The 27,217-nt window shown below is 50.8% G+C and overlaps 1 protein-coding gene and 1 long non-coding RNA gene across 2 annotated transcripts in view; one reads left to right on the top strand and one right to left on the bottom strand.

Annotated features, from left to right (window-relative positions):
• LOC123369035 (zinc finger protein 271-like) overlaps positions 1-26,687 on the top strand; it is a 136,017-nt gene extending 109,330 nt beyond the window's left edge. Inside the window, exons 5-6 of the mRNA XM_045014406.1 lie at positions 25,666-25,921; positions 26,006-26,687. Coding sequence (XP_044870341.1) covers positions 25,666-25,921; positions 26,006-26,343 — 594 coding nt within the window. The 3' untranslated portion in view covers positions 26,344-26,687. The remainder of the gene's footprint in view (positions 1-25,665; positions 25,922-26,005) is intronic.
• Positions 4,638-14,322, bottom strand: LOC123368242. The gene is made up of 3 exons (XR_006578722.1): positions 14,136-14,322; positions 5,353-5,441; positions 4,638-4,695 (listed from the first exon to the last, which is right to left on the bottom strand). It is a non-coding gene; the product is annotated as an uncharacterized LOC123368242 (long non-coding RNA).
• Positions 26,688-27,217: the final 530 nt, after the last annotated feature.

The raw sequence follows: 27,217 nt of genomic DNA, 5'->3' as shown, positions 1-27,217 counted from the left end.
CTCCCACCAACACACTCAAAGCAGTTCTGTCTTCCCCCAAACCCCACCCACTGTGGCCAGCCCAGAAACTGCACAGCCTGAGCCAGAGAGAGAAATTTAATTCAACAGCCCAGCATAGAAATGGCCCATTTATTCATCCTGCTGTATGGCTGCTGTGTTACTCCAGCTCCTCCCAGTCCCCCAGGCTGCAGCCCACCCCCACTTTGAAGCTCGCTCGCTGACTCCCTCACCCACTCTGCAACTTTTGTGGGCGGGGAGCCCCGGTGGAATCATGGCCAAAGGCGGGGGGGGAGGGGTTGCTTCCTCCCCCGGGCTGCAGCAGCCCAGCACCCCGAAGGAAGACAAGCTCAGGCGTCCCAAGGTGAAGCAAGGCAGTGTCTCCTGACTTGAAGCTCATACACGGGGGTGAATGCAGCAAAAGGAATGCAGCTCCCAGGGAAGAGGAGATGGGGGGTGGATGGATCCAGGGGAAGGAAATCAATCTTTCCTGACGCAGATGCTGATCGGCGCGGGAAGGGATAAACTTCCTCTCGGGGAGGAAAAGCCCCTCAGCCAAGCTTGATCTGGGCAGGGGAGGGGGAGACAGCTTTGAGGGGAGCAAGCGTTACTTTCCCAGGCATGAGAGCCAGCCATGGAGAAGAGCCCACGGGGAGGCTGCGGCTAGAAGCACCGGTGGTGTGTTGGCCCCTCTTGTCCCCCCACACATGGGGGAATGGATGCAGAGCCCCGGGACCTGGGTCAGAACCGTAGGGGTTGGGAGCTCCCAGAGCCCACATGGGAAGAGTCTGGGCACAGGCAGGGTCCGGGCTGGGAAGGGGGGCTGCTCATTTGCACCTGGGGCTAGGGCTGCAGTGAAGCCCTTCTCACCTTTGGCCACGGCTCGGTGCACCCAGCTGGCTGGCTGGAGCACGGGGAGGGGGCGAGCAGCTGGCCTCAGGCCAAGTTCACTCATCAGACATCAGGGCAAACTTTTCTTAAAGAAGCAATGTCTTTCGGTTTGTCCCCCTGCCCAGCACTAAGGGGGCCCACCGCTGGTTTCTCCTGGCTAGAGCGGGAGCACAGATCCTGGGGGAGACACCAGAGTGGGCTGAGAATGGCTGGCTCAGTCCTTGAGAAACTCCCCCCCAGCCCATACTACCCCCATCAGCCCCCTGGGGCAAGCTGAGAAGCTGCCCACCCCTAGCCCCGAAGCTGCCCACCCCATTCCCCTACCCCTAGCCCAGAAGCTGCCAAGCCTTGAAAATTCAAAGGACTCACACATGCCTGCAGTGGAGCTGGGAGCTACAGCAGCTGCAGGGAAAACAGCTGATAGGCAGGTGTTGGCGCCAAACAGCTGATTGGCCACAGCCAGCCAAAGAGCTGATGAGGGCTGCTGAGCATGCTAAATAGCTGATTGGCAGTTGCCAACAGCTGAGCTCCCCAGTGGGTGCAGAGCCCCCACAGAGTCGGGGCCGATGTCGGTTTGTAGAGAAGTTGCTCCAGAGGTAGGAAGAGGGATTGAAAACAAAGTGCAGATGATGCAGCTGCCCTTTATATTCCTTTTGCCATGTGGCTTGTACTTCCTGTGTCCCAAACACAAGCTTCACAGCACAGGGCATGGAAAAGCCTTGGAGTTCTCTTTACACAGGCATACCCCTGCATGTCTTGCTGACTCAATAGGTGTAGCCCCTTGATCCTTTCCATGGATTCATTGTACAGCTGATGACTCTGGATGGGCCATCAAACAGGGTAGGCAGTGCTGATGCCAATAGAGCTGGGGGTGTCACCCAGAAACACAGACCACAGTGTGGAATACTGATATACCCTATGTATCTATATCTCACACTACAAAGGTGATACAAACAAACAAAATGATAATACTTGGAAAATTATAACATTTTCCCTGACACCTAACATGACATATCTAGCACAATTCATTGCAATTTTATCATAGTGGTATTAATAATAAAGTAATAATAATATAAAGTGTCTCACAATTCCAGGCAGTGTCACACTTAGTAAACCAGTGAATTCCCAGAACCAGCTGCCCAGCTCCTTGAAGATGCAGAACACTCTGCTTAGGAGGGATTGAAATACCCACATATCTGCTGGGAACACACACACACACAGACACTGTGTCAGTCTGTAATCCTATGTTCACTCTTCTGGAAAACTATGATCAATTTTGTACACAGTATGGTTTGTGAAGTATCACTTGAAATTGCATAATCTACTGAATATTATCCTCCTGTTAAAATGTGTAACAACACTGTATGTAAAGTGATGAGATTTTACAGTATGATATTACAAAAAGTTACAATTCTGGGGAACACCCACAGACCAGTTCCTCAGAGACAGCAAGGCAAATAGCTGGTCAAACAGCCATTCACTGGCAAGGGGAAGGTGTGAAGAAGACATTTACATTCCATCACAGGGACACTTGAAGCTCATATCTACAACAGACAGCCTGGCACCATGACTCAGCTGAGAACTGAAGTTGTTTCTAATAGAAAGGACTGAATTATAAAAAGAGATGAGGAAAATCTCTCTCTCCCTCCTTTCCCTCTGCCCATGACAAATCCTGAAGAACTGAACTTGGGCAGCAGAGGCAGGTTAGGGGGAGTCCTGGCTGAAAGGAAAGCCAGCCTGTCCCAGCATATGGTGAGAGAAACATTTGCTTTGAATCCATTTTAGCTTGTTAACTTAGACATTAGTTTGTTGTTTTATCTTTGCATTTCTTTTGTAAACAATTCTGACTTTTATGCCTCATTACCTGTAGTCACTGAAAATATTTTTTTCCGGCAGTTAACAATTTTGTTTTATTGTTTTACCTAACCAGTGTGTTTGGATTCAAGTGTGTTGGAAACTCCATTTGGAATGACAAGGTTGGCGCATGTCATTTTCCACTGATGAAATGACAGATTTCATATGAGCTTGTGTTGTTCAGTAGTGTGCTGGACAGTGCAAGATGCACATTTCTGGAGGAAGTCTGGGACCAGAGAATTTTCTGGGGTTCTCCTGTGGGGTACTGTAATTTGTGAGTCACTGACTAGCAGCCCTCAATACTGTGAAGCTGGGAGCGAGTTACATGCTGGAGACTGTGTGTTAATTGCCCAGGAGTGGCTGTTCTCATAGTAAAGCAGTGTAAAAGGCACCCCAGGTTGGGGAACTGAGGGGACGCAGCTGTTCAACAGTCCAGATTGTACTGTGGTTAATATCACAGACACTCAATTTCAAAGAGGCTCCTCAAACACAGAGAAAGTAAATCCATGTCTCAGAAATCGAAGACTCCGGACAGAGGGCAAGTCTCCCTGGCTCTGCTTCTTGCTGACAGAGGTGTCCAGAGACAATGAGAGAGTCCTGGGGAAGCTGGGAACCGTAACCATGGGCTGGTGGGGTTCAGGGGAGAAAGGGAACAGGAATGGCAGGGATATTACTGATTGCAAGAGCTCAGCAGTAGTAGATGGCAGGATAACACATAGTGCAGCCCATTGGAAAACAATCTCAACTATACATATAAAATTATGGGGACTAAATTATCTGTTTCCACTCAACAGAGATTTTGGAGTCACTGTGGATAGTTCTCTGAAAACAGCCACTCAACGTGCAGTGGCTGTCAAAAAGCAAACAAAAAGTTGGGAATCATTAAGAAAGGGATAGATAATAAGACAGAAAATATCATATTGCCTCTCTATGAATCCATGGTACACTCACATCTTGAATATTGCATGCAGATGTGGTCTCCCCATCTCAAAGAAGATATATTGGAATTGGAAAAGGTTCAGAAAAGGACAAAAAAATGATGAGGGGTATGGAACAATTTCTGTATGAGGAGAGATTAAAAAGACTGGGACTTTTCAGCTTGGAAAAGAGACAAAGGGGAGATATGAGAGAGGTCTATAAAGTCATGACTGGCATGGAGAAAGTAAATAAGTGTTATTTACTCCTCATAACACAAGGACTAGGAATCACCAAATGAAATTAATAGGAAGCAGGTTTAGAACAAACAAAAGGAAGTATTTCTTCACACAACGCACAGTCAACCTGTGGGACTCCTTGCCTGAGGAGGTTGTGAAGGCTAGGAATATAACAGAGTTTAAAAGAGAACTGGATAAATTCATGAAGGTTAACTCCATTAATAGCTATTAGCCAGGATGGGTAAGGAATGGTGTCCTTAGCCTCTGTTTGTCAGAGGGGAGTGATGGATGGCAGGAGAGAGATCACTTGGTGATCGCCTGTTGGGTCACTCACTCCGGGGCACCTGGAGTTGGCCACTGTCAGCGGACAGGAAACTGGGCTAGATGGACCTTTGCTCTGACCCAGTACGGACATTCTTATGTTCTTATGTTATGCTGGACCTAGGCCCAGTTTTACTTGAGCAAACAGGAGATATTTGACACTGTGTGATACTGCTCCTGTGCGCTGTTCCCAAAGTGTTCTGCAGCAGGGAAGGGTCTCTGGTAGTGTGTGTGTCACTGGCATATTGCAGTGATGCAGAAACAAGACAGAATAGGGATGGCATTGGGGGGTGGCATGAACCATCTCTCTTCATTTCCCCTTCCAAGAACCGAGGGGATGGGAATCCTTACCCAGTGAAGTCACATTCTCATAGTTCTCCTGCATGACGTCTCTGTAGAGGGCTCTCTGAGCAGAGTCCAGCTGAGCCCACTCTTCCCTGGTGAAATACACAGCCACCGCCTCGAAGGTCACCGGCTTCTGAAAAAGCAAGAGTCCAGCACTCAGTACCTACTGCACCAATCAAATGGAAGCTCTGGTGGATGATAGTCAACAGAGTCCCACCCCCACCCCGCTCAGAGAATCCTGGAAACACCAGGGTGAGGGGATGAAGAAAGAGCCCCTTGTCTCTCCCAGCAGATCCATCACACACCTACTAGCCACAGACTGATACAGGAGATGGAGCCCCTAGCAGGGTCCAGGGAGAGCTCCCTGGTAGGAAGCCCAACACCCTCCTCATTGTGAGGAGCTGGATATGAAGGGAGGGGAATCTCCCCTATGTCTGACAGGTGGGTGCCCCCTTCATATCTCACAGCAGCCAGTGGTTAGTCGGGTCAGGCTCCAGCACCGGGAGTCTGGTCAGTTTTCCTAGACCCATGTAGGTGGGTTATTTTCTGTTCCAGAAACGAGGGCATTTCAACCTCCTAATCTCATGGGTCTGCTCCTAGAGTCTAGGCCATTTATTAAACAACTGCAAGCAGGGTTGCCACAATCTGTCCTTCTCCCTTCCCCACCCTGTGAATTTCCTGCCCCGGTTCAGCCTCCAGACCAGACTGCACAAACCTTCCCATTTCCGGTGTATTTGCTGTCCCTCTTCCTCCAGCAGGAACCCACCAGCAACCCCCCAATAATCCCTACCTGAGCCGGCTCCACTGCAGCCATTTCTCTCCTATGTCCCATGGGAGGATGGAATGAGCTAGAGCGAAACGTGGACGTCATTCTGCAGCCTGGCAGGGCGAGAAGGGCAGTTGTGGAGGTTTCAAAACAGGTTTTAGTTAGTTTCACATCACGATTCCCCCAGGCCCTTTCCCTGCAGACAGACATCCTAGATTCTGCCATGCTGAGAAAATGCTCAATCTCTTTATTACAGTGTAGACCTGGCCCCTCCTGCCAGGCTAAGCCCAGAGAGAGATTTTTAACCTCCCTTCTCTGTCCCTCCATCCCATAACAAAACCCTGGTCTACACTGGAGGTGGAGGTTGATCTAAGATAGGCAACTTCAGCTATGAGAATAGCGTAGCCTAAGTAAGCCGACTTCAATTGACTTACTGCAGCATCCGACTGCTGCTGCTAACCCATCGACTCCGCATTTGCCCCTTGAGGCAGTGGAGTACTGGAGTTGATGGGAGAGCACTACCTGCCGATCCAGTGGTAGTGTAGACCTGCCCTTTGTCTCTGAACACAATGCTAGAAAAGAGCAGAACCAAAAGAGTCATTGTGGGGGATTCCCTCAGACTCTGACCCCAGGGCAGCCACACCCCAGCAGGGGGAATATGGAGTCAGGAACTGGTTTTTCCTTTGTCTGATCCTTTTCTTGTTCACTGGAAAGTGGTTCTGCCCAGGGATGCTGCAATACATGTGTCTGGGTGGACTAGAGAGCTGGAAATCTCTCTCCCCACTCATTTCTCCCACTGCCCCTTTCAGTCTCTCCTTCCCCTGTTCTCTCTCCCTGCCCCTCTGGCTAGGAAAGTCCATTCCTGGTTCTTTGCTCTCCCATGGCTGGATTTTCTCCTGGCAACTACTAATGGAAGGAGAAATTGGGGGGGGGGGGGTGTCTGTTTGTGCAGAGTCACTTTCTTGCCAGTCCCCAGCACTTTCTCTGAGGTCTGTCTGTTACCTGGAGTCTGTGGCTCAGAATTTGTATTAACAAGAGCCCAGGTCTGCTAGTACCAGCTGGAGAAAGTCGTCACCTGGGCCGGGCAGAGAAGCAGCTTTAATTAAGGTCACTTCCCAGCACAGAACCCCTGCTGGGGGAGCAGCAGCTGCTAAGCCTGGTCTCCCAGATCACAATGGAGGCTGCAGCGTCTGACCCAGGAAGCTGAACCCCAATATCCTGAGCAGAGAGGGACAGAGCGTTTGAGCAGCTTCCCTCCTTTAGCTCTCTGGGGAGACCAGCTAATGAGAACCCCTCCTCACAGGGAGAATCTCATTTGCCCCACTGTCCATCTGGAGTCACTCCTTGTCTTTCCATACAGTGACTCTGGATTAACAATGTTCTCAATGAATCCAGATTTCAGAAAGAATGAGTCCACAATGCTGTGGAAGATAGTGCCATAGTGTGGCAGTGCTAAACCCCTTCCCACCTCCCTCACCCCGCAGATCTAGGACAAGGAATCGGGGCAGGAATTTTCCCTATGAAACCGGAAGTTCCTGCAGTTTTCAAGAGAGGAGAAAAGCAAAATCTGTCATTTCACCTCACAGTGTTTGATAAGTGGATAGAAAGTTATCATGGTGACTGGGCCTGGCTGGGGAATGCTAGGAAGTGCTTGGAGCCAGGCACAAGCTGATGAGATGGAAGGAGCATGGTTAGTAGCAGCCCCCAGAGCCTCCATCCAGGGGCCCCCAAACACCCCCAGTACCCAGAACCCAGACCCCCCAGCCAGGGTCCCACCATATATTCCCTGGGACCCAAGCCCCAGAATCCTTGGCCAGAGACCCCAGATACCCCTCAGAGTCCCACCAACCAGAGAACCCCCACCAGATCTTCACTGCCAGGCGAGGAATCCCAAAGGGTTCCCCACACCAGCCAGGGACCCCAATTGGGAACTCACTGCCTGCCTAGGACCCCTGCCTGCCCTTCAGCAAAAAGGTAAGTCATGTCCATGCCCTGTCGCTAGCAAATAATGGTCACCATGGATCCACCCCAAGGTGGCTACATCTTAGCAATGTGGGAAGCAGCCCCTCACAGAGACCATTTGTTATGGGGTTTGGGATACTTCTGGACCCACGCTGCATTCAGAGTGACCTCCTCATCCCATGCCAGCTGGAGAAAAGAAAAGGGTCCAGCCACCTCTCCCGTTACCAGCTGGGAACCACTGATCCCCCAAACAGGGGGAGGCCTCTGGCTTTGATGAATCTTAAATGTGCGGCTGGTCTCTTTCATCGGCAAACATTTTAAGGAGGGAACAAATGATTCTCAAAGGAGAGGGGAAAGATGATCACTGGGCAATTTAACCTCCTGTGACCTCCAGGATGGATAATGACTCAGGGCAACAGGTTCCCTCCAAGGAAGGAGAAGTTGCTGGGATTTAGAACAGCCCCAAACATGAAAGGACTTTTAATTGGTATTTGATAATGACGTAGAAAGAGGGAAATCCTGAGCTTTGAGATCAATGTTCAGAAATGAAAGAGAAAGAGGGGAAATCTGAGAGATTTTGGATCCATTTTTACCAATTATAGAGAGGAAAGTGGAAAAATCAGAGGGATTTTATATCAGTTGTTGGTATGAGGTAAAATCTGAGTGTATTTCACATCAATAGCTGATAAATGAATAGAGCGGAAATGGGCAACATTTGCAAACATGTTATATCCATGAATATGAGGAAAGCTATAAATCTCAGATTTTCTTTGTATTTTATCATTAGAGAGACAGAGAAAAAATCTCAGGGCATATTCACTTAGAAATAGACAACTAAAGAGAAGTGGGGCAAATGTTAGGGTATTTTATAACAGTCTTTGAGATTTGCAGAGAAAACATGTCACAAGGTAAGCAATTGACAACATGAGAGAAAACACCACGATCTGAGGGGATTTTATATTGCTATTAAATAACTAAAGGGAAAAGGGGGACTGTTTGACTGGATTTTATGTGACTGTCCAATACATAAACACAAAGTGATGGCTCCCTCCACTGCCACCATTCACATGGGCAGCAGGGAGCCCTTTATAAGGTAATAATTGGAGATACACCAATCTCCTAGAACTGGAAGGGACCTTGAAAGGTCATTGAGTCCAGCCCCCTGCCTTCACTAGCAGGACCAATTTTTGCCCCAGATCCCTAAGTGGCCTTCTTGAGAATTGAACTCACAACCCTGGGTTTAGCAGGCCAATGCTCAAACCACTGAGCTATCCCATGGAGCTGATTTAAAAGGGCAAGGGAGGGGGTGGAGGGAGCTGGAAGGCTCCCTGGACAAAGGAAGGGGGAGCAGCAGGTGATGGACAAGTGATTGGCAACTGAGGGCTGGGGGAAACTGTATTGGTAGTTTGGGGCCAGTGGGTGGGATTGGGAAACTGGGGTCTGAGCAGTCTCCATGGGGGACACATGCTCTTCCTGTTATATCCTTGGGGGCAGCCGGTTTAGGAAGAAATCACTTGAGGCCAGACAGCAGACAGCTAACAAAACCACCATTTTATTTACAGACTCAGAGAACTCACTCAGCCGGCTGAAGCTGGCTGAGCTAACCCATAATAATCTAACTCAGTTGCCATAGCAACAAAAACCATGACAACCAAATACACAACATATTCCTCCCCCACTAATAAGAACATCCCCTAAATAAAACACACACTAGACTAGAGAAGGAGGGTAGACTGCCTCCATTCCCGGCTAAACCCTGGGGATTATTTTGCCCCATAACCGTGGGTTCACCCTAGCTAAAGATCCAGCCGATGAGGAGGCCTTCTGTCTCTAGGTGGATTACGGCGAACTTCTGGTGTTATTGCACCCGAAAGCACTAGGGACTCAGGGTCCGCAGCACGAACGGGTGAGGAGGTGGTATCAGCTCGTGCTGGGCAAAGGGGTATCTCAGCCGCCGGCAGTAATGGAGGAGAACAGTCAGGAACAGGTGACTCGTGATTCGGTGCCTCACCAGAAGAGGTGAAGTCAGACCCCTCAACTGCAGATAGGTCCTGAGGACTGGCATGACCTGGCAACAGCTGATCTACATGTCGCCGCCAGGTAAGATTCTCTGCAGTCCGGACTGTGTAGGAAACAGGTCCTGTTTGAGTGATGACTGTGGCCGGGACCCATTTAGCTCTGGAAGTATAATTCTGAGCCAAAACTGGCTGTCCCGGGCTAAAGGTTCGGTCCTTTGCTCTGGGTGCCCGTCTGATGACTTGATATTGCTGCTGATGTTGCACAGTTTGTCGGGGTTCAGAAGGTTTCAGCAGATCAAAGCAATTGCGCAGCTGTCGTCCCAACATTAGAAAGGCTGGGGATGCCTGGGTCGTAGCATGAGGTGTGTTTCTGTAGGAAAGCAAGAAGATATCCAGACGCTTTTGAATGGAGTGTTGTCCCCTTGCTGATTTCAAAGCGTTTTTCATTGTCTGCACAAATCTTTCAGCTAATCCGTTGGTGGACGGATGATATGGTGCTGACGTGATGTGGTGTATCCCATTTGCCTTCATAAAATTTTGAAACTCCTGAGAAACGAACTGCGGTCCGTTGTCGCTCACAAGTTGTTCTCGCAGACCAAAACGACTAAAGAGTCCTCATAGTTTTTGGATAGTACTCTCTGCAGAAGTGGACTGCATTATAGAGACTTCTGGCCATTTAGAATGGGCATCTATTGCCACCAAGAACATGCTTCCTTCAAGGGGCCCAGCAAAGTCAACGTGAATACGTTGCCATGGGTTTTCAGGCCAGTCCCATGGGTGTAGGGGTGCCCACTGGGGTGCATTGCTCACACCCTGACATGACATACAAGCTTTTGCCTTCTCTTCAATAGCGCTGTCCAATCCAGGCCACCAAAAATAGCTTCGTGCAATTTCCTTCATGCGCACTATTCCACAGTGACCGGAATGTAGCTGTTCTAACATCTGTGATCTCAGTGGTGGTGGAATAATGACACGTCTCCCCCACAACAAACAACCAGATTGGACCGATAACTCCGTCCGCTTGGACATGTAGGGAACAAGGTCGGATGAGACTGGAGAGGTTTGTCGAGATTTTCCATGCATCACCAGGTCCATAACTTGGGACAATACTGGGTCAACGTGAGTTGCCTTCTTTATCGGAGTAGCAGTGATGGGTGTATTCTTACCTGTTCAAAGTAGAAGATTTCCTTTTGGGCACTATCTTGATGTTTGACCGGCAAAGGCAACCTTGAGAGGCCATCTGCATTGCCGTGCAGAGTGGATTTCCGATATTTGATTTCATATGTGTGTGCTGAAAGAAACAATGCCCAACGTTGCATACGACTAGCAGCTAATGGGGGAATGCCTGTGTAGGGTCCAAAAATTGATGTCAGAGGTCGATGGTCTGTAAGAAGAGTAAACTTTCGCCCAAACAGGTACTGATGAAACTTCCTAATTCCAAAAACAATTCCTAATGCCTCACGTTCGATTTGGGCGTAGTTAGTTTCTGCTTTGCTTAGAGTGCGTGAAGCAAAAGCAATAGGTCTCTCTTCTCCCGAAGGTATAATGTGTGACACGACTGCTCCCACTCCATAAGGGGAAGCATCGCAGGCCAATTGCAGGGGTAAGGATGGATCAAAGTGCGTTAGAACTTCAGAATTTAACAATGCATCCTTAGCTTTGTTAAATGCAACATCACAGGCTTCAGTCCACTTCCAGGCCTTGTTCTGCCCAAGGAGCTCGTGAAGTGGTTTTAGCAGTGTGGCTAACTGTGAGATGAACTTTCCATAATAGTTCAGTAGTCTTAGAAACGAGCGCAGCTGGCTTACATTTCGTGGTGGGGGAGCCTCCACAATAGCTTTAACTTTTGCAGGGGCCTTATGAAGACCTGCAGAATCGATGATGTGTCCCAAATATTCAACAGAGGGCTTGAAGAATTCACACTTGTCTTTGCGAACTCGTAGGCCATACGCTTCCAATCTTTGTAGGGTAGCCTCTAAATTCTTTAAGTGATCCTCTTCATTTCTTCCAGTGACCAGGATATCATCCAGATAGCACTGAACTCCTGACAAGCCACACAAGATCTGGTCCATAGGTCTCTGGAACAGGGCGGGAGCCGATGTTATTCCAAAGGGTAGGCGACAGTATCGATAAAGCCCCTTATGAGTCACAATAGTCAACAGCTCTTGGGACTTTTCATCGACGTGCATCTGTAAATATGCTTGACTCAGATCAATCTTACTGAACTTTTGTCCCCCAGCCAGGCCTGCGAAGAGGTCATCGATGCGGGGAAGCGGGTATTGCTCTGCACACAACACTGGGTTGACAGTGACTTTAAAATCACCGCAAATCCGGAGAGAGCCATCATTCTTCACTATTGGAACGATAGGAGTGGCCCATGAGCTATGGGTAACTGGTATTAGGACTCCATTGGTGACCAGGCGCTCCAGGTCTGCTTCAACTTTTGGCCTGATGGCATATGGCACAGTTTGGGCTTTCAGATATTTTGGTGGACTGTCAGGTTTAATGTTCAATGTCACAGTGATTCACTTCATACTTCCCAAATCATCTCCAAAAACAGCAGCATGTTTCCTTAGTATAGGGGTTAGACTGGTTTCTTCTTTAGTCATCCGGTGCACTTCTGCCCAGTTCAGTTGAATCTTCCCAAGCCAAGACCTACCCATTAAGGCTGGGTAGTTACCTCTCACCACAAACAGTGGCAATTTAGCCACCTGTCCATTGAGCTCCACCTTAACATCAATAGTGTCCAGCATAGGCACAGCTTCTCCCGTATACGTCTTCAGAACAGTTTTTGTTGCCTTAAGCGGAAGATGCTGTAGCTTTTCTTTATACACAGTCTCGGAGATCAGTGAGACAGCTGCACCGGTGTCCAGTTCCATGCGTATACGTTTGCCATCCAATAACGGGGTTACCCAGTATTCATGTGAGCCCACTGCCAAAGACAAAACATGCAGTGGCACTTTCTCTTGAGCTGAGGTGTCACCTTGATCATCCTGGGTCTGCTCTAGGGTATGCAAGGTTCCTCTTTTTGTCGGCCAGACCACAGGCCTCCTTTTCTTTTGTTTACAGGCACACTCAATGTGTCCCTTTTTGCCACAGTGTCGACACACCAGGTCCTTACACCAGCATTCCGATGCCTGGTGACCCGGCTTACCACAGCGGTAACATTCTTGACTCTGCATCGTTTTGTGGGTCAGTTCTTGTGACACTTTTTTCACCCTAGGGGATGCACCGATGTATTGCGCCTCCCTTGTAGCCAGTTCCATGGAGACAGCAATATCAACAGCCTTCTGTAAGGTAAACTGAGCCTCTGTCAGTAGGCGCTTCCGTATAGCTTCACTGTAGAGGCCACACACTAACCTGTCACGCAGGGCATTATTTAACATTTCTTTAAATTCACAGTGTTCTGCTAGCTTTTTTAAAATGGCTACAAATTGTACAACTGTTTCATCTTCCTTTTGGTCTCTTTTGTGGAACCTATATCTTTCAGCAATTATCAGTGGTTTTGGGGAAAAATGGGACCCCAGGATTTCCATAATGTCACTGTAAGATTTAGTTGCTGGCTTAACAGGGTGTAGTAAGCTGCGTAGCAGGGAGTAGGTTTTAGCTCCTACAACACTTAAGAATACTGGCACCTTCTTCGCTTCTGTAATGTCATTTGCAATAAAAAAAAGCTCAAAACGCTCAGTATACACATGCCATTGCTCTACATTCTCATCAAAAGGTTCCAGTGGCCTGGTCAGAGTAGCCATGATTTTAGTTTCACTTTCACAATCAGTGCAAACAAGCAGCTTTTTTGTTTGTTTGTTCTTTACCTTGACTTCTACTTCCTTCTGTTACTGGAGCAGCACCGGAATCTCACCCTCATCGCCACTTGTTATATCCTTGGGGGCAGCCGGTTTAGGAAGAAATCACTTGAGGCCAGACAGCAGACAGCTAACAAAACCACCATTTTATTTACAGACTCAGAGAGCTCACTCAGCCGGCTGAAGCTGGCTGAGCTAACCCATAATAATCTAACTCAGTTGCCATAGCAACAAAAACCATGACAACCAAATACACAACACTTCCCATCCCCGCCTTGGCAGAGAATGGGCATCCCACCCCATTCCCACTCCAGGGGCAGCCACATTCTGGGGAATGACTCAGGGCAACAATTTCCCACTTAAACAAGGACAAACCACTGCAGATAAAATGGGCGGAAAAACTGCCACATCGGAGAGATTTTAAATTGACACTTGAGAAGTACGGTGAGACCAGGGCAATATCGGGGGAGATTAGAGAGCTGATCATTTGGGGGGAACCTCCCTAGATTTTATAGTCACGTACGATAACGAGAGAAAAGGGGAAAAACTTGAGAGACTTTGTATGTGGGAGGAAGTGGCACAAACAGGAAAGGATTCAGTGAACTTACCTCCCCCATGGGAGTTTCCTGGCTGCACAGAAATAGTTCGAATTTCCCTCCCCAATCACATTCTCCTCTGTGCAACCTCGACTCACCCCCTCCACCCCACGAGCTCCACTCCTGCTCCTCCCCCCCAGCCCTGATTTTGCCATTTAGCCCCCTCCTAACCCTGCCTCCAGCTGCTTGATCCCCGACCAGTCAATTTCCTGCTCAGACCCTGGCCGCCGCCCCCCGCTCCCCGCTGCTCCCATCGCCCCTTTCCAGCCCCTGGAACGAGCGCTCCGCGGAACGTTACGGCTGATACGGGCAGGGAGAAGGGCAGAGGCTTCAGCAGCTGTTACTGAGCATGCGCAGTGCCCGGGAGTAGCACATCGCTATGGGGCGCAATTTAATACACTCCCCCCCCAGGGTGTCTCACTCACCGGGGTCTCCGGGCCGGGGCTGGGGCGAGCAGAGCCCGGGGCTGCCCAGGGGGCGGGTCCCAGCTGGAAAAAGCCCCCCCCGGCCGGGCACGGAGGGGTTAATGCCGGGGCCCCCCGCACAGACCCGGGAGCAGCAGCTGCTCAGCCCGGGGCCGCCTCACACGGAGGCGGCAGCAGCAACTTTGTTCTCCCACCCCCACCAGGCCTCGCACAGAGCATGCGCAACTTCAACTGCTGAACCCCTCCCTTACCGGGGCTGGAGAGGGCGGAAGCGCCCCGGCGCAGGCTGGGAAATGTAGTTCCTGACTCTCTGGGCATGCGCAGATCGGGGGCGGCGTGTGATCAGCTGCTCCATTGTGAGCTGGGCGCCCGGGCGGAGCAGCGGGGTCTGTGCCGGGGAGACCCATTAACCCCCCCGTGCCCGGCCCGGGCCCTGCTCCCGCTGGAGCCGCCCTGGGCTCTGCCCCCGCTGCGGAGCTGCAGCCTCCAGGTACCAGAGCGAGCCCGGGGGGGGCCGGGCGGTGACTCTGCCCCAGTGTCCGGGGGGGACCCGGCATCTCGCAGCGCCGGGATCTGCTCCCTGGGGCCGCGCCCGCGGGGGGCTCGGAGCTGCTGCCCCCGCCGTAGCCAAGCGCCCCTGGGCCCGGCCAGGCTCTGCCCTGGGGCCCCACGAGGGGAGCGGGGGGAGGGGACCAGCCCCCACTGGGGTCCCTACGTGGGGCTGGGCGGGGGGTGCCAAGGGGGGGAGAGAGATCGGGCTGGGGGGGGAGACCTGGGAAAAGGGGCGGGTGGAAAATGTCTGTGCAGCCCGGACATGGCCGGGGGGTAGGGGAGAAGAGCCGGTGACCCCCGAGGAGCGGGGAGAGGAAGGGGGGGGCTGAGATCCCCATGGATTTACCGCTGCCCCCTCCCGTGGTGACCTCCCCCATCCTCTCCCGTCTTGCCTCCTTTCTCTCTAGAGAGCAACGAGCAACACCCAGGGTGACCCCCCCTTCCCCCAAATGCCTGAGAAGTTCCCTGTTCTCCCACAATTGTGCCCCATTTTCTCTGCACTTAGCCAATGTCCAGTTCAAATCTCAGGTTTGGGGTGTTTCCCCCCATTTTTACCTGCAGTGATTTGTCCTTGTTTAGGTGGGAAATCGTTCCCCTGAGTGATTCCTGAACTGGGCAGAGGGTTAATGGGCAGAGGCTGGGGGAGTCCTGAGACAGGGACACCTCTGGGCTGGGCTGCGGGGGGGCCACTCTCTGCTGGTAACAGGGCATGGGAAGGCCCAGGAAGGGAAGGGAGGAGCAAGTGTCCCCAGATAGCCCAGCCCTAGGTTTCCCAGTCTAGCTACTTCCCCTCCCCCAACTGCCCAACCTAGCAGCCCCCCCCCCCGCCCCTGTCACCGCCTGCTAGTCACATTCCCAGACCCCACTGCTAGCCCCTCCCCACAGCCAGTGATCTCCTGGCTCCAGCCCCACTCCTTTCTCCTGTGAAAGCCACATCACCTAGGACTCCCTGCTGGCCATGTGAATGTGAGGCAAGAAGAATCCATCCCATTCTGTTGTTGATTGAATATTCCTGTATAATCCCCTCAAATTTCCCCTCTTTTTTCTTGAACTGTTGATGGTGACATAAAATCTCCCCAGATGTTGGAGCTTCTCTCTTATGTTGCCAGATATTTAGTTTGTGCCCCCATTTTCTCCTCAGTTCTGAAATACTGATATCAATTTCTTGAAAATCTTCCTGCTTTTCTGCCCAGGTGTCTGACTGAGATCAGGGCTCTTATCGTACTGAGGGTGGTACAGGCCTTGCCTGAGATCAGGTGCCCCAGTGTGCCGGGCACTGCACAAAACCCTGACTGAATTTGGAGCACTGGTTGTGCCAGGAACTGCACAGAGCCCTGCAGAGAGCAGGGACCTTGTTGTGCCGGGTGCTAAAGTGACCCTGACTGAGCTCCGGGCCCCTGTTGTGCCAGGCCCTGCATCAACACCAAGTGAAATCAGGCTCCCACTGTGCCAGGTGCTGCAGAGATGGCAAATAAAATCAGGGACCTTGTTGTTCCTGGAGCTGCAGAGACCCCCAACTGAGATCTGGGCCCTGTTCTGCCAGGTGCTGCAGAGACCCCAACAGAGGTCAGACTCCACTGTTGTGACAGGTGCTGGGGAGACCCCAAGTGAGATCTGTGCCCCTGTTGTGCTGGGCACTGCAGATACCCCGTCTGACATCAGACCCCCCATTGTGCCAGGTAAAACTGAGACCTGGACTGAGATCACGGCCCCCCTTGTGCCAGGCAGCACATGACTGTGGCACAGATTTCTGCCTCCATTGTGCTGGGCACTTCAGAGACCTCGACTGAGATCTGTGTCCCCGTTGGGCCTGGCACTGCACTGACCCTGACCCAGATCACACCCCACCACTGTACTGGGCACTTCACTGACCCTGACAGAGATCCTGCCCCACACTGGTTCCCTCGCTGCTACTGGCAGAGAACCGCTAAGCCAGGGGTGTGTCAGGGCTCAACCCTCTGGCTGAGGCCTCGGGGGACTTTCTTCCTCTCTCGGGGCACTGGGTGAAACAGCAAAAGAGCCGATTGTCGGCAAACAAGGGTCAATAAAGGAACGAAGGAAAAGAAAAGAAACGGGGGTGGGGGAGAGAACTGTGGACAAGTCCCATCAGGATATGGGCCCCTCTTACTTCTGGGGACCCTGGGAGTGTCTCAGTCCCCTTCAGAGTTTACTGGGTCTCCAGCGCAAGTTTCAGCCTGCTCCTGCTTTGAGCTCCGGGGATCCCCACCCGCCCTCAGTGAAGGCCAGAGCCCCGGATGCTGCCATCCCTCTTTGGGGCTGGAGATGCTCCACAGACTGTTCCCTCTCCAGGGTGGCCCCCCTCTGAGAAGAGTAGGTCTCGCCTGTTAACGCCTGCTCCAGTCCTGGCAGGGTTTGCAGGTGTGGAGGGGCTGGGCCAGTCCAGACTAAAGCAGCAGTTTAACCCCTTCTGTGCCAGCATGGGGTTTATATAGCCCTTCACAGGCACCCAGGCCCAGGGAATGGCCCCCTATCAGCCCCATGCCTGGTGTGATGGGGTGACCCACTGGCAGCATTGCCCTTGAGGGTGCTGCTCCCTCCTGCTCCCACACCCTCCCCTCCCCCTTTACTGCCACCACAATGCCTGTCACCTTCACTTCCTGAGGGGTGACCCCAGAAGGTGGGTTTTGTTATCCCTTTCCCTCCCCCGCCCCCCAGGATCCGTCGTGCACCCTCTGTCACTCACCTCTGTCTCTGGAGACAAGGCGGGTCCTGTGCTGGGGATCCACCGTCACTGAAGGGGCGGCAACCTTGACCCCCTAGACGGTTGCTGGGATGCTGACGTGCACTGGAGGAGAACTGGGGCTTGACGGAGTCCATGGACCATTTGGCCCACACTGAGTCACTGTAAAGCCTGCTCTGCAGTGCTGCAAATTGCTGCTGGTGGTGTTGCGCCCGTAAGTCTCTGTCACGCTGTCTCCAGTGACTCGAGAGCACGAGCACCAGCCTCAGGCAGACTGGTGAGAAACAGGGCACAAACCCCGAACTGGTTGTGAGGTCTGTATGGAGATTTCATCAACCAAGTATCCAGTGTAAACGCTTCAGGCACTGTAACAGCATTAACATGGGATCACAGACAGGCCCCTTGGGTCATCCCATGTATCTCACCACACAGGGGAGCTCACCTGTGTGACAGATGGTCCCGTGCACCAGGGGTTCTCAACCTGTTTCTTTCTGAGGCCCCCCCAACATGCTATAAAAACTCCATGGCCCACGTGGGCCACAATAACTGGTTTTCTGCATACAAAAGCCAGGGCTGGTGTTAGGGTGTAACAAGCAGGGCAACTGTCTGGGGCCCCATGCCACAGGGCCCCCCACAAAGCTACATTGCTTAGGCTTTGGCTTTGGCTTCAGCCCTGGATGGTGGGGATCAAGGCCCCAGACTTCAGCCCTATGTGCTGGGACTTCAGCTTTCTGCCCTGGGCCTCGGTGAGTCTAATGCTGACCTGGCTTGGCAGCCCCCCCGAAACCCGCTCGTGGCTCCCCAGTAGTCCCCAGGCCCCTGGCTGAGAACCACTGCCTTACACCACGAATCCCAGCAATGTTCAGGTTACTGCCAGTCCCAAAGAACCAGCCACTTACTTAGGTCAATTGAATCTAGATCTCACAACAAAGACAACATTTGTAGCCAGTCCTGTCATAACTTGTATTAAGATTTATTTAAGGGGAAACTAGAGTTGTTTACAAAGTTAAAGCAGGTAATCATATACCGGTAGATGCAGATGAGTTAGTCTTAAATTTAAAAGGTAATAGAAGCTTCTATAATAAGCAAGTTCTACATATTCTTTAGGACTAACCCTGGCTAAGCAGCTGAGGATCTCTTGTTTATGCCTAGAAACTTTGGCCCCCCAGAGTCCAAGCAGCTACAGATAATCAGTTCCTTCTGTATGGGGGTTTTATCCCCTTCCTGCCATGTGCTCTGAGCTGCAGACTCAGCTAATGGGAAGTCAAGAGCACAACAATGGTCTTTTGCCTTCTTTAACATCCCATAATACTCTATCTGGTGTTGATGGACCTTTCCTGCCAGACAGGGTGTAATGCATTCTGTTGCCAATCAGCACTTCACCTAGGTAAAGTTTCTCTCTTGTCTGGTGATTTACATAGCCACAGAGGCTCACAATGCAACTAGTCAGATGTTAACCCAGGCAGCAACTCACAAGCATTCAATAAAGTCTAAACACAAAATATCTTCTTATCATTCTAATACCTGTTTTAAAATACTAACATGGGTGAGCCAGACGGATTCCAGCTATGCCTTTGTCCATGTTCAGTCAAGACATGGGGGCTTTTGCAAGAGCTAACACCTCATCTGCCAGTGTCACAGGCAGGATGGGCAGGGATGGTGTCTCTAGCCTCTGTTTGCCAGAAGCTGGGATGGGTGACAGGGGATGGATCACTTGATGATTCCCTGTTCTGTTCATTCCCTCTGGGGGGGCCTGGCATCGGCCACTGAGCTAGATGGACCGTTGGTCTGACAATGGGCCATTCTGATGTTCACAGTCTCTATCAGGAGTATCTACTCATTTGGACTCAGTGTGGAGCCACAGAAAGAAACAAGATGTGCTGAGGCAAGAAGGCCCAGTCTCAGCGCCCCACACCGCCTGGGTTCACACTTGCCAAAAGCTAAAACTAGCCCCGCTCATGAAAGGGGGCACTCCCAGGAGAGACTGATGCTCCAGCCTTTGTACAAACAACTTTGTAAACCTGAGAGAGCTGCCTTGGGGGCAATGACAGGGAGAATCTCCCAGAGTGATTCCTTTGATTCTGCTCTTCTCTGGCCTTTGGTTCATAGAATCACAGAACTGGAAGGGACCTTGAGAGGTCATCTAGTCCAGTCCCCTGCACTCAAGCCAGGACTAAGTATTATCTAGACCAGGGATCTCAAACTCCTGGCCCATGGGCCTGCCCAGTGTGGCCCGTGGGGCTCCAGCAGTCTTGGGGCCGGGTCTCTCCCTTGGCCCCACCTGTCGCCCCCAGGCGCTCCCCCCTCAGGGCCCCCGGCAGCACAGTGGAGCTAAGCAGCATCTGCCTGCTCGTTCCAATGGCTGCCCGCCCCTTCCTGGGGCCCAGGGGTGGGGCAGGGCTGTGCCTCCACGTGCTGCCGCCTGCCCTGAGGGCCCCTGCGTCCAATGGGGCGCTGTGTGGGCGGTGCTAGGGGGCAGAAGCGTGGGGAGGCCCCACGGCCCACCCCGCCTTGGAGCCCCAGGTAAGAGCCACACTCCGCCTCCCAGAGCCTGCACCCCCACCTCCTCCCCACAAACTCCCAGAGGCTGCACCCCCTTCCCACACACCCCCTCCCACCCCCAAACTCTCTCCCGGAGCCTGCACCCCCCACCTCCTCCACACACCCCCAAACTCCCTCCCAGAGCCTGCACCCCCTTCCCACATACCTCCTCCCACCCCCAAACTCCCTGCCAGTCTGTGCCTCGTCCCCACATATACCCCCTCCCGCCCCAAAACTCCCTCCCAGAGCCTTCATTCCCTACCTACATCCCTCCCCCACACCCCCAGCCCCAAAACTCCCTCCCAGAGCCTGCATCCCCTCCCCACACTCCCCCTGCCCCCCAAACTCCTTCCCAGAGCCTGCACCCCCTTCCCACACACCCCCTCCAGCCCCCAAACTCCCTCCCAGAGCCTGCACCTCCTCCCCACACCCCCCATCCCCCAAACTCCATCTCAGAGCCTGCACCCCAGACCCTCTCCCCCACCCAAACTCCCTCCCAGAGCCCAACCTCTCACCCCTTCTGCATCCAAACTCCTCCCAGAGCCTGCACCCCAATCCCCTGCCCCAGACCTCCTTCCCCACCCAAACTCCGTCCCAGAGCCTTAGTCAGGTGGGGGTGGAGTTTTTGGGGGGGCAGGCTCTGGGCGACATGAGTGACATTGGCCTGCTGGGAGGATTTGAGGACTGGCACTAGCCCTAAGGTAAAATGAGTTTGAGACCCCTGATCTAGACCATCCTTGACAGGTGTTTGTCTAACCTGCTCTTAAAAATCTCCAATGATGGAGATTCCACAACCTCCCTAGGCAATTTATTCCCAGCTTGGTATTGTCTGCAAACTTTCTAAGTGTGACAGAGAGACTCTGTTACTGGGAGGGTTTCACCATGTGTCAGAGGGTTACACCCTGGGGGAGGGGACTATGCCTGTACTGGAAGAAGGTCACTCAGTGCTTCACAGTGTAGCAGAACCTAGAATGTCCATTAGCAGGGAAAAATCGTTGGGGAAATCAGCTTGTGGAATGGACAAAAGCCCCATCGGAATGCTCTCCCATTGCCCTTCTCACCCTGGCAGGCTACAGAATAACATCCACATTTCGCTCCAGATCAACCCGTCCTCCCACGGGGAAGGAAATGTCTGCAATGGAGCTGGCTCAGGTAAGGGATTATCAGGGAGCTGGTGGTGGGTTCTGCTTGGAGGGAGAGGAACAGTAAATGCATAGGAGGGTGGGAGGTGCTGGAGGTGGTGGGAGGCAGGAAATATCGAGGGTGGAGAAAGGGAGGGGACAGGGTGTGACAAACCTGCTGAGACTTGTGTAATCTAGGGTGTGATTGGTTGTCACCCCCGGGGTGCAGTCTGGGGGGCTTCTGGGAACCGCTGTGCCCTCTAACCCTCAAGCTGGGCTGGCCCTTCTCACACTGCTTTGCTGGAGATTCAGCCAGCCTCTGTAGGCCCTGTCATCACCCAGCACGACAGCAGGTGGCACTATACACCCAACTAAGCTACCTGAGTGCTTTACCTAAGCCACTCAAGGTCAGATAGAAGACAACAGCCAATTTCCCAGCTCCCCAACCTTGCACACCTGCTGTAGTAGAAATCCAGAATTATACCATCTTATACTGCATAGGATCTGTATAATGTAAACTCATTAATATAGTTCACCTTCCCCTCGATATGGGAAAGATATGCACAACAAGCTTGTGCAAACCAAGCTGAGATTTTCCCTGGACACTTCATTCAAAATACACTGGTTAAGATAAAGCATAAAAGAAGTTTATTGACTACAGAAAGATAGATTTTAAGTGATTATAACTGATAGCAAACAGATCAAAGCAGATTACTTAGCAAATAACCAAAAACTCAAACTAAGCCTAACATACTAGATGGATAGAATTTGAAGTAGTAATTTCTCACCCTGACTGATTATACAAGCAGTCCACCAAGTTTCCATACACAAGCTAGAAATTCGTTTACCCTGGGACCAGCACTTCCCCCAGTTCAGTCTTTGTTCCTTAGGTGTTTCCAGTTCTCTTGTGTGGGGAATGAGGCCAAGAGATGTCACACCCCACCTTACGTAGCTTTTCCATATGGCAGGAACCCTTTGTTCCAAACTCAATTCCCAGTCCAGTTTGTGGAAAAATACAAGTAACAAAATGGAATTCAGTGTCATGTGGTCTGGTCACCATAGTATAGTAAAGAGAGTCTTGCACTGTGCATACTTACAAGTTATGGACACTGCTGGAAACAAAGATCGAGGGACAAGGGAGCCCATCAGAAGAAGGCCTCCTTCAGTTTACACTGTCTCGGTGACCTGACAAAATGAAAAAATGGTAACTAAGAGAGGTGTTTTATCCACTTCCTTATGGTAATAGGATGGCTATATACCATATCTGCTCCTTTACTCTGATTACAGTCAATAGCTGCCCCAACACATATGTGGCCTTTGGGAAGTCCATAATTAAGCATCAAGGATTAATACTCATGATTTACATCACTTATTTATTAATAATTCTAATATATGAATGCGGCCCAACTGCTGAGATACTGCATAGCAACCTAACTGCTAAAGCCCACCCCTTCGTTCAGAATCCTGTGGGGTATTGCACCTCTTGGTGATTACTTGTTAGTTTTTCAAAATGTGGAGTCAAAATATCTCACCTGGGATTCTCTCCTTATCCTTAGGCCTATTCAGGTAAATCCCAGACTGCAGCAGAATCACTCCCACAAAGCCTCAACCTAATATAAGGCCCTTAACTGTAGCAAGCTCAGGCTGTGTTTACAGTACCGTGGCCAGCTGACCTACGCTGCGCAACTCCAGCTGCGTGAATAATGTAGCCGGAGTGAACATAACTTAGGTTGAGTTACTGCCGGGTGTGCACTGCGGGGGGTCAACGGGAGAGCATCGGGGGTAGAGTCGGGTAGAGTACAGGGGTTGACTGGAGAGCCATCTGCAGTCAGTCTGCAGTTGATTTGGCGGGTCTGAATTAGATCTCAGAGCGTCGATCCTGGCTGTAGTGTAGACCTGCCCTTAATAGCCCATTTATCTATGTTCACCTCCTTGCCCCTCCATGCATGTTCCAAGCTAATAAGGAATTCTCTGATAATGACATTTTATCTCTAGCGAGTATAAAATTGCCCACGAGACGTGAGACTAGGTCAAAGGTCATAAAATCAGGTCGGGGTCAACAGGGGTGAGAGTTTGGAGAGACTCTTAGCCCCCCACTCCCCATTGGCAGCAGCCACAAGCTGTCTTCCCTCCGGGGTCCTGGGATCTTCGAGTCTGTCCCTCCTGAGGTTGCGTGGCCCAGTTCTTGTTTCTTACATTCTCCTTTTCCGGAAGAATTAGAGGCTGTTGCTCCTGAATTTCAGTGTTTAATTCCCCAGCCTTCTCCATACACTGGGGGAGTTTAATTCTCCCTCCCATTAAACCTGAATCACTAGATTTCCTAATTCCCCAGAATGTGCTTTTGCAATATCACAGTTCTGGGACAGCTAAGCCTCTGACCTGCCTCCATGGGCTGCTCAAGGAATGGCCTCTCGGGTATCAGGCCTCTAGCCAGCCCCTCTCTGTGGGTAGGGACCCACATGCCTCTCCTTTTTGACCAGGTTTGAGGATTGCAGCTTCTCCTACACTGTGTTCACTGGACTAACCTCCAGTTCCTGTGCTTTGCTTTCTCTCCAAGGACTGTGAGCAGTGTGTGTGTGATAGAGGTGGGAATTTTGGTGATATTTCTATGATGCCAATACACACCTCAGTTTCCCTCTGTGATTGGTATTGCTATGATTAGAAAGAGCAGGAGACATGAGGTGTTTCGTCACGTAGCTGTCATGGGGTGATATGAATGGGTCATTAAGGACTGGCTGGGACCAACCTACATCAGTGGAATACCCGACAGAGACAAGGGAATAATTGTCACCTGTCCACGGGAGGATCTCCCCTTGGCTGAGTGAAGCATACATGAACTCGTTATGTTTTTGGGAGTAGGAAGAACTGGGCTCGCAGATGCAGGAAGCTCTATTGGAGAGAAGACAAATGTACCGTGAGAGAGAGGACAGGTACGGTGAAAGGAAACCAAACTACTTTCTACAGCAGCATGGCTCAAGGGCATTGGCCATTATGGACTATATTGTCGTCTTTGCTTCTCTATGCTAATCTAAAGACTTTCCGTGCTGTGTTTCAGTTGACTAATAAACCCTGCTATGTTTTAAAAGTCTGCCCAGTGTTACAGCACAAACTTGCTCTGTGCGTTGAATGAGGAACTGTCTCTGAACAGGAGTATCATTCAGCTGGGCCTGTTGTCAGAGCTCACAGGTTGAAATAGGAGTGTTGAAGCCAGAGGAATAGCAGCAATTTCTGGAAAACACTGGCCCTAGTCATAACATTAAATACAGTAGTCTCAAGATCTATACCTGTGTTCATCAGATCTGTCCCTCTGCCTTCACATAGTTCACTTTGCTGGTGGGTTCCACCTCTTCCCCCATCTGTGTCTGTCTTGTCTATTTAGATTGTAAATTCTTCAGGGCATAGGCCATCTTCTATTCTGGGTTTGTGCTGTGCCTAGCACAGCAGGGGCCCACGGTTCGTTGGCTCTTAGGCACTAAGGTAATTAATATGATTTATAATAATACTAACTCTTCTGCCACTTTGAGCCAAGGAAGCCGGCCTTGGGATGTTACGTCTTAAAAATGAGCTGGGGTTAAAACCATGGAATATTCATTGTGACAAGTATCCCACAAATTCCATGGACCTTCCTTGTTTTCTTTCCCTTTCCAGGGTTTCCAGTTTCCAAACCTGATGTGATCTTGCACCTGGAATAAGGGGAACAGCTGTGGGTCTCAGACCTCCCGAGAGCTGTCTGCACAGGTGAGGAATTGGGTGAACCCTCTCAAAAACTGTCTGTGAATACAGGAAACATTTGGGATGCCCTACAAAGACTCTCCAAGTTGTAAGCACTCCAAGTTCAGGATTGTTCCCTGCAGATGTGGAATCATTAGGCAGATGTCATTCATGGCTTCCCACCTATCCTGACTGACAGTTGGCAGCAGGTCCCACCCCAATCTCACTTTCCCCTGAGAGTTCTGGTGAGATGCACACCCAGAACGGATCCCTTCCTCTCTCTCCTTTGGGGAAGGGTTTGGGGAAAATCAGCTCCTGATAGGTTTGATCTCTTCCGCACTATTTTGGTTTGTTCACACATTTTTCCATTCCTCTGTCTGAGATTTCCTTTCTTTGTGGTGCAGGGAGTGACCTATGTCTGGATTCTCTCTGTCTCCCATCAGGTGATAGGATGGTGAGTGAGAACGAGGAGACACCCCAGCAGGAAGATGCTGAGCAAGTAGAACCACATGGGACGTTATCAGGAAGACCCAAAGGGAATGTTTCCGGGAGTTGTGCACTCCCAGAAAGAACAAATGCCTGTGAGACTAAGCACAGGCCAGAGGAAAACTTCAGTAGCCACTCAGACCTTATTACATGCAAGAGCATCAACTTGGAAGAGTCACGCTACACATGCCATGAGTGTGGGAAAAGCTTCAGTGGGAGCTCAGACCTTCTCACACATCAGAGAATCCACAGAGGAGAGAAGCCCTACATGTGCTCTGAATGTGGGAACAGCTTCAATCGGAGCTCACACCTTATCAGACATAGGAGCATCCACACAGGAGAGACGCCGTACACGTGCTCTGAGTGCAGGAAAAGCTTCAATCGGAACTCAAGCCTTATTAGACATCAGAAAACCCACACAGGAGAAAAACCCTACACGTGCTCTGAGTGTGGGAAACGCTTCAGTTATAACTCAGTCCTCATCTCACATCAGCGAATCCACACGGGAGAGACACCCTACACGTGCTCTGTGTGTGGGAAAAGCTTCAACCAGGGCTCAAGCCTTATTAGACATCAGCAAATCCATACTGGATGGACACCCTACACATGCTCGGAGTGCGGGAAATGCTTCAGTTATAGATCAGCCCTTCGCATACATCAGAGAATTCACACAGGTGACAGACTCTATGGATGCTCTGAGTGTGGGAAACGCTTCATGGATCGTTCAGCCCTCATCACACATGAGAGAATCCACACAGGAGAGAGACCCTACATGTGCTCTGAGTGTGGGAAAAGCTTCAATCAGAGCTCAAACCTTATCAGACATCGGACAATCCACAGAGGAGAGACGCCCTATACATGCGCTGAGTGTGGGAAGAGTTTTAAGCAGAGCTCTGCCCTGATCACACATCAGAGAATCCACACAGGGGAGGTGCCCTACACGTGCTCTGAGTGTGGGGAACGCTTCAGTTATAGCTCAGCCCTCATCTCACATCAGAGAATCCACAGGGGAGAGACGTCCTACACGTGCTCTGAGTGTGGGAAAAGCTTCAGTCGGAGCTCCAGCCTTATTAGACATCAGAAAATCCACATGTGAGATAACTGTAATAAATGCCTTGATTCCGGCTGGCCAAAGATTGTTTTTAAAAAGATCACAAATGCGAATTCCCACAGAGCGACCTTTGCACCATGTTCAGCGTGGTCTCTCAGCTCCCCTAGATGAGTTGCCTGCTTCTGCCTTTTGCAGCTCCCCGTTCTTTGGGATCAGTCCTATGATTTTTTTTCCCCATCAACTCTTTTCCTTTTGAGTTGTAGGAGTGTGTATCCCTCCAGCCAGGAATGTTCTTCACAGGGAGAAGAGGTGGGGGAGAGAGGTTGGATCCCAACAAGCTACACTGAGGTAAAAACTAACTGGGCCTTACATCCACTAGGGCTGCACATGGCGTCGGCTGCTCAAGTTAGTGATCTTGGTGTAAACAGACAATTATAGTTGTAGAGCAGCTGCAGCCCAGGTGCAGTGGTTGGCATTAGCTTTCCCCTTGACCTGACCTAAACTCCATCACCTTTCCTAGTCTAAACAAACCCTGAGCATCACGGTTACACTGTCCCCCCATTTCAAAGCAATTGTTAGTCATCAGTGACAATGAAATTAAACGTGAAGTTAATTAGTGTAACGTAAGAGGCTGATTCTGTGATAACTTTCAGTGTTACAATATGGTTCAGGTATTCTTCTAGTTCTCTCCCTGCCCCCTCCTACTCTATTGGAAATGGTGGCTAATCCTGAAATTAAAACCTCACTGCAAAGGAATTAGAGTGGGGGAATATGTGAGAGAAATAGCATGCACGAGAAGAGAGACCCAGTACGGCCTGTAATTATTTCCATTTAAAATGGAATTTATTTTGATAAATTTTAAAATAAATCTTCTGTTAAGAAGAAAATTACTTGAGACAAGATGTGCAACCTTTTACCC

This window comes from Mauremys mutica, chromosome 4, assembly GCF_020497125.1.
Source record: "Mauremys mutica isolate MM-2020 ecotype Southern chromosome 4, ASM2049712v1, whole genome shotgun sequence".
Classification (NCBI taxonomy): domain Eukaryota; kingdom Metazoa; phylum Chordata; order Testudines; family Geoemydidae; genus Mauremys; species Mauremys mutica.
The sequence above is the reverse complement of the archived record's forward strand: the minus strand, read 5'-3'. Positions and strand labels throughout refer to the sequence as shown.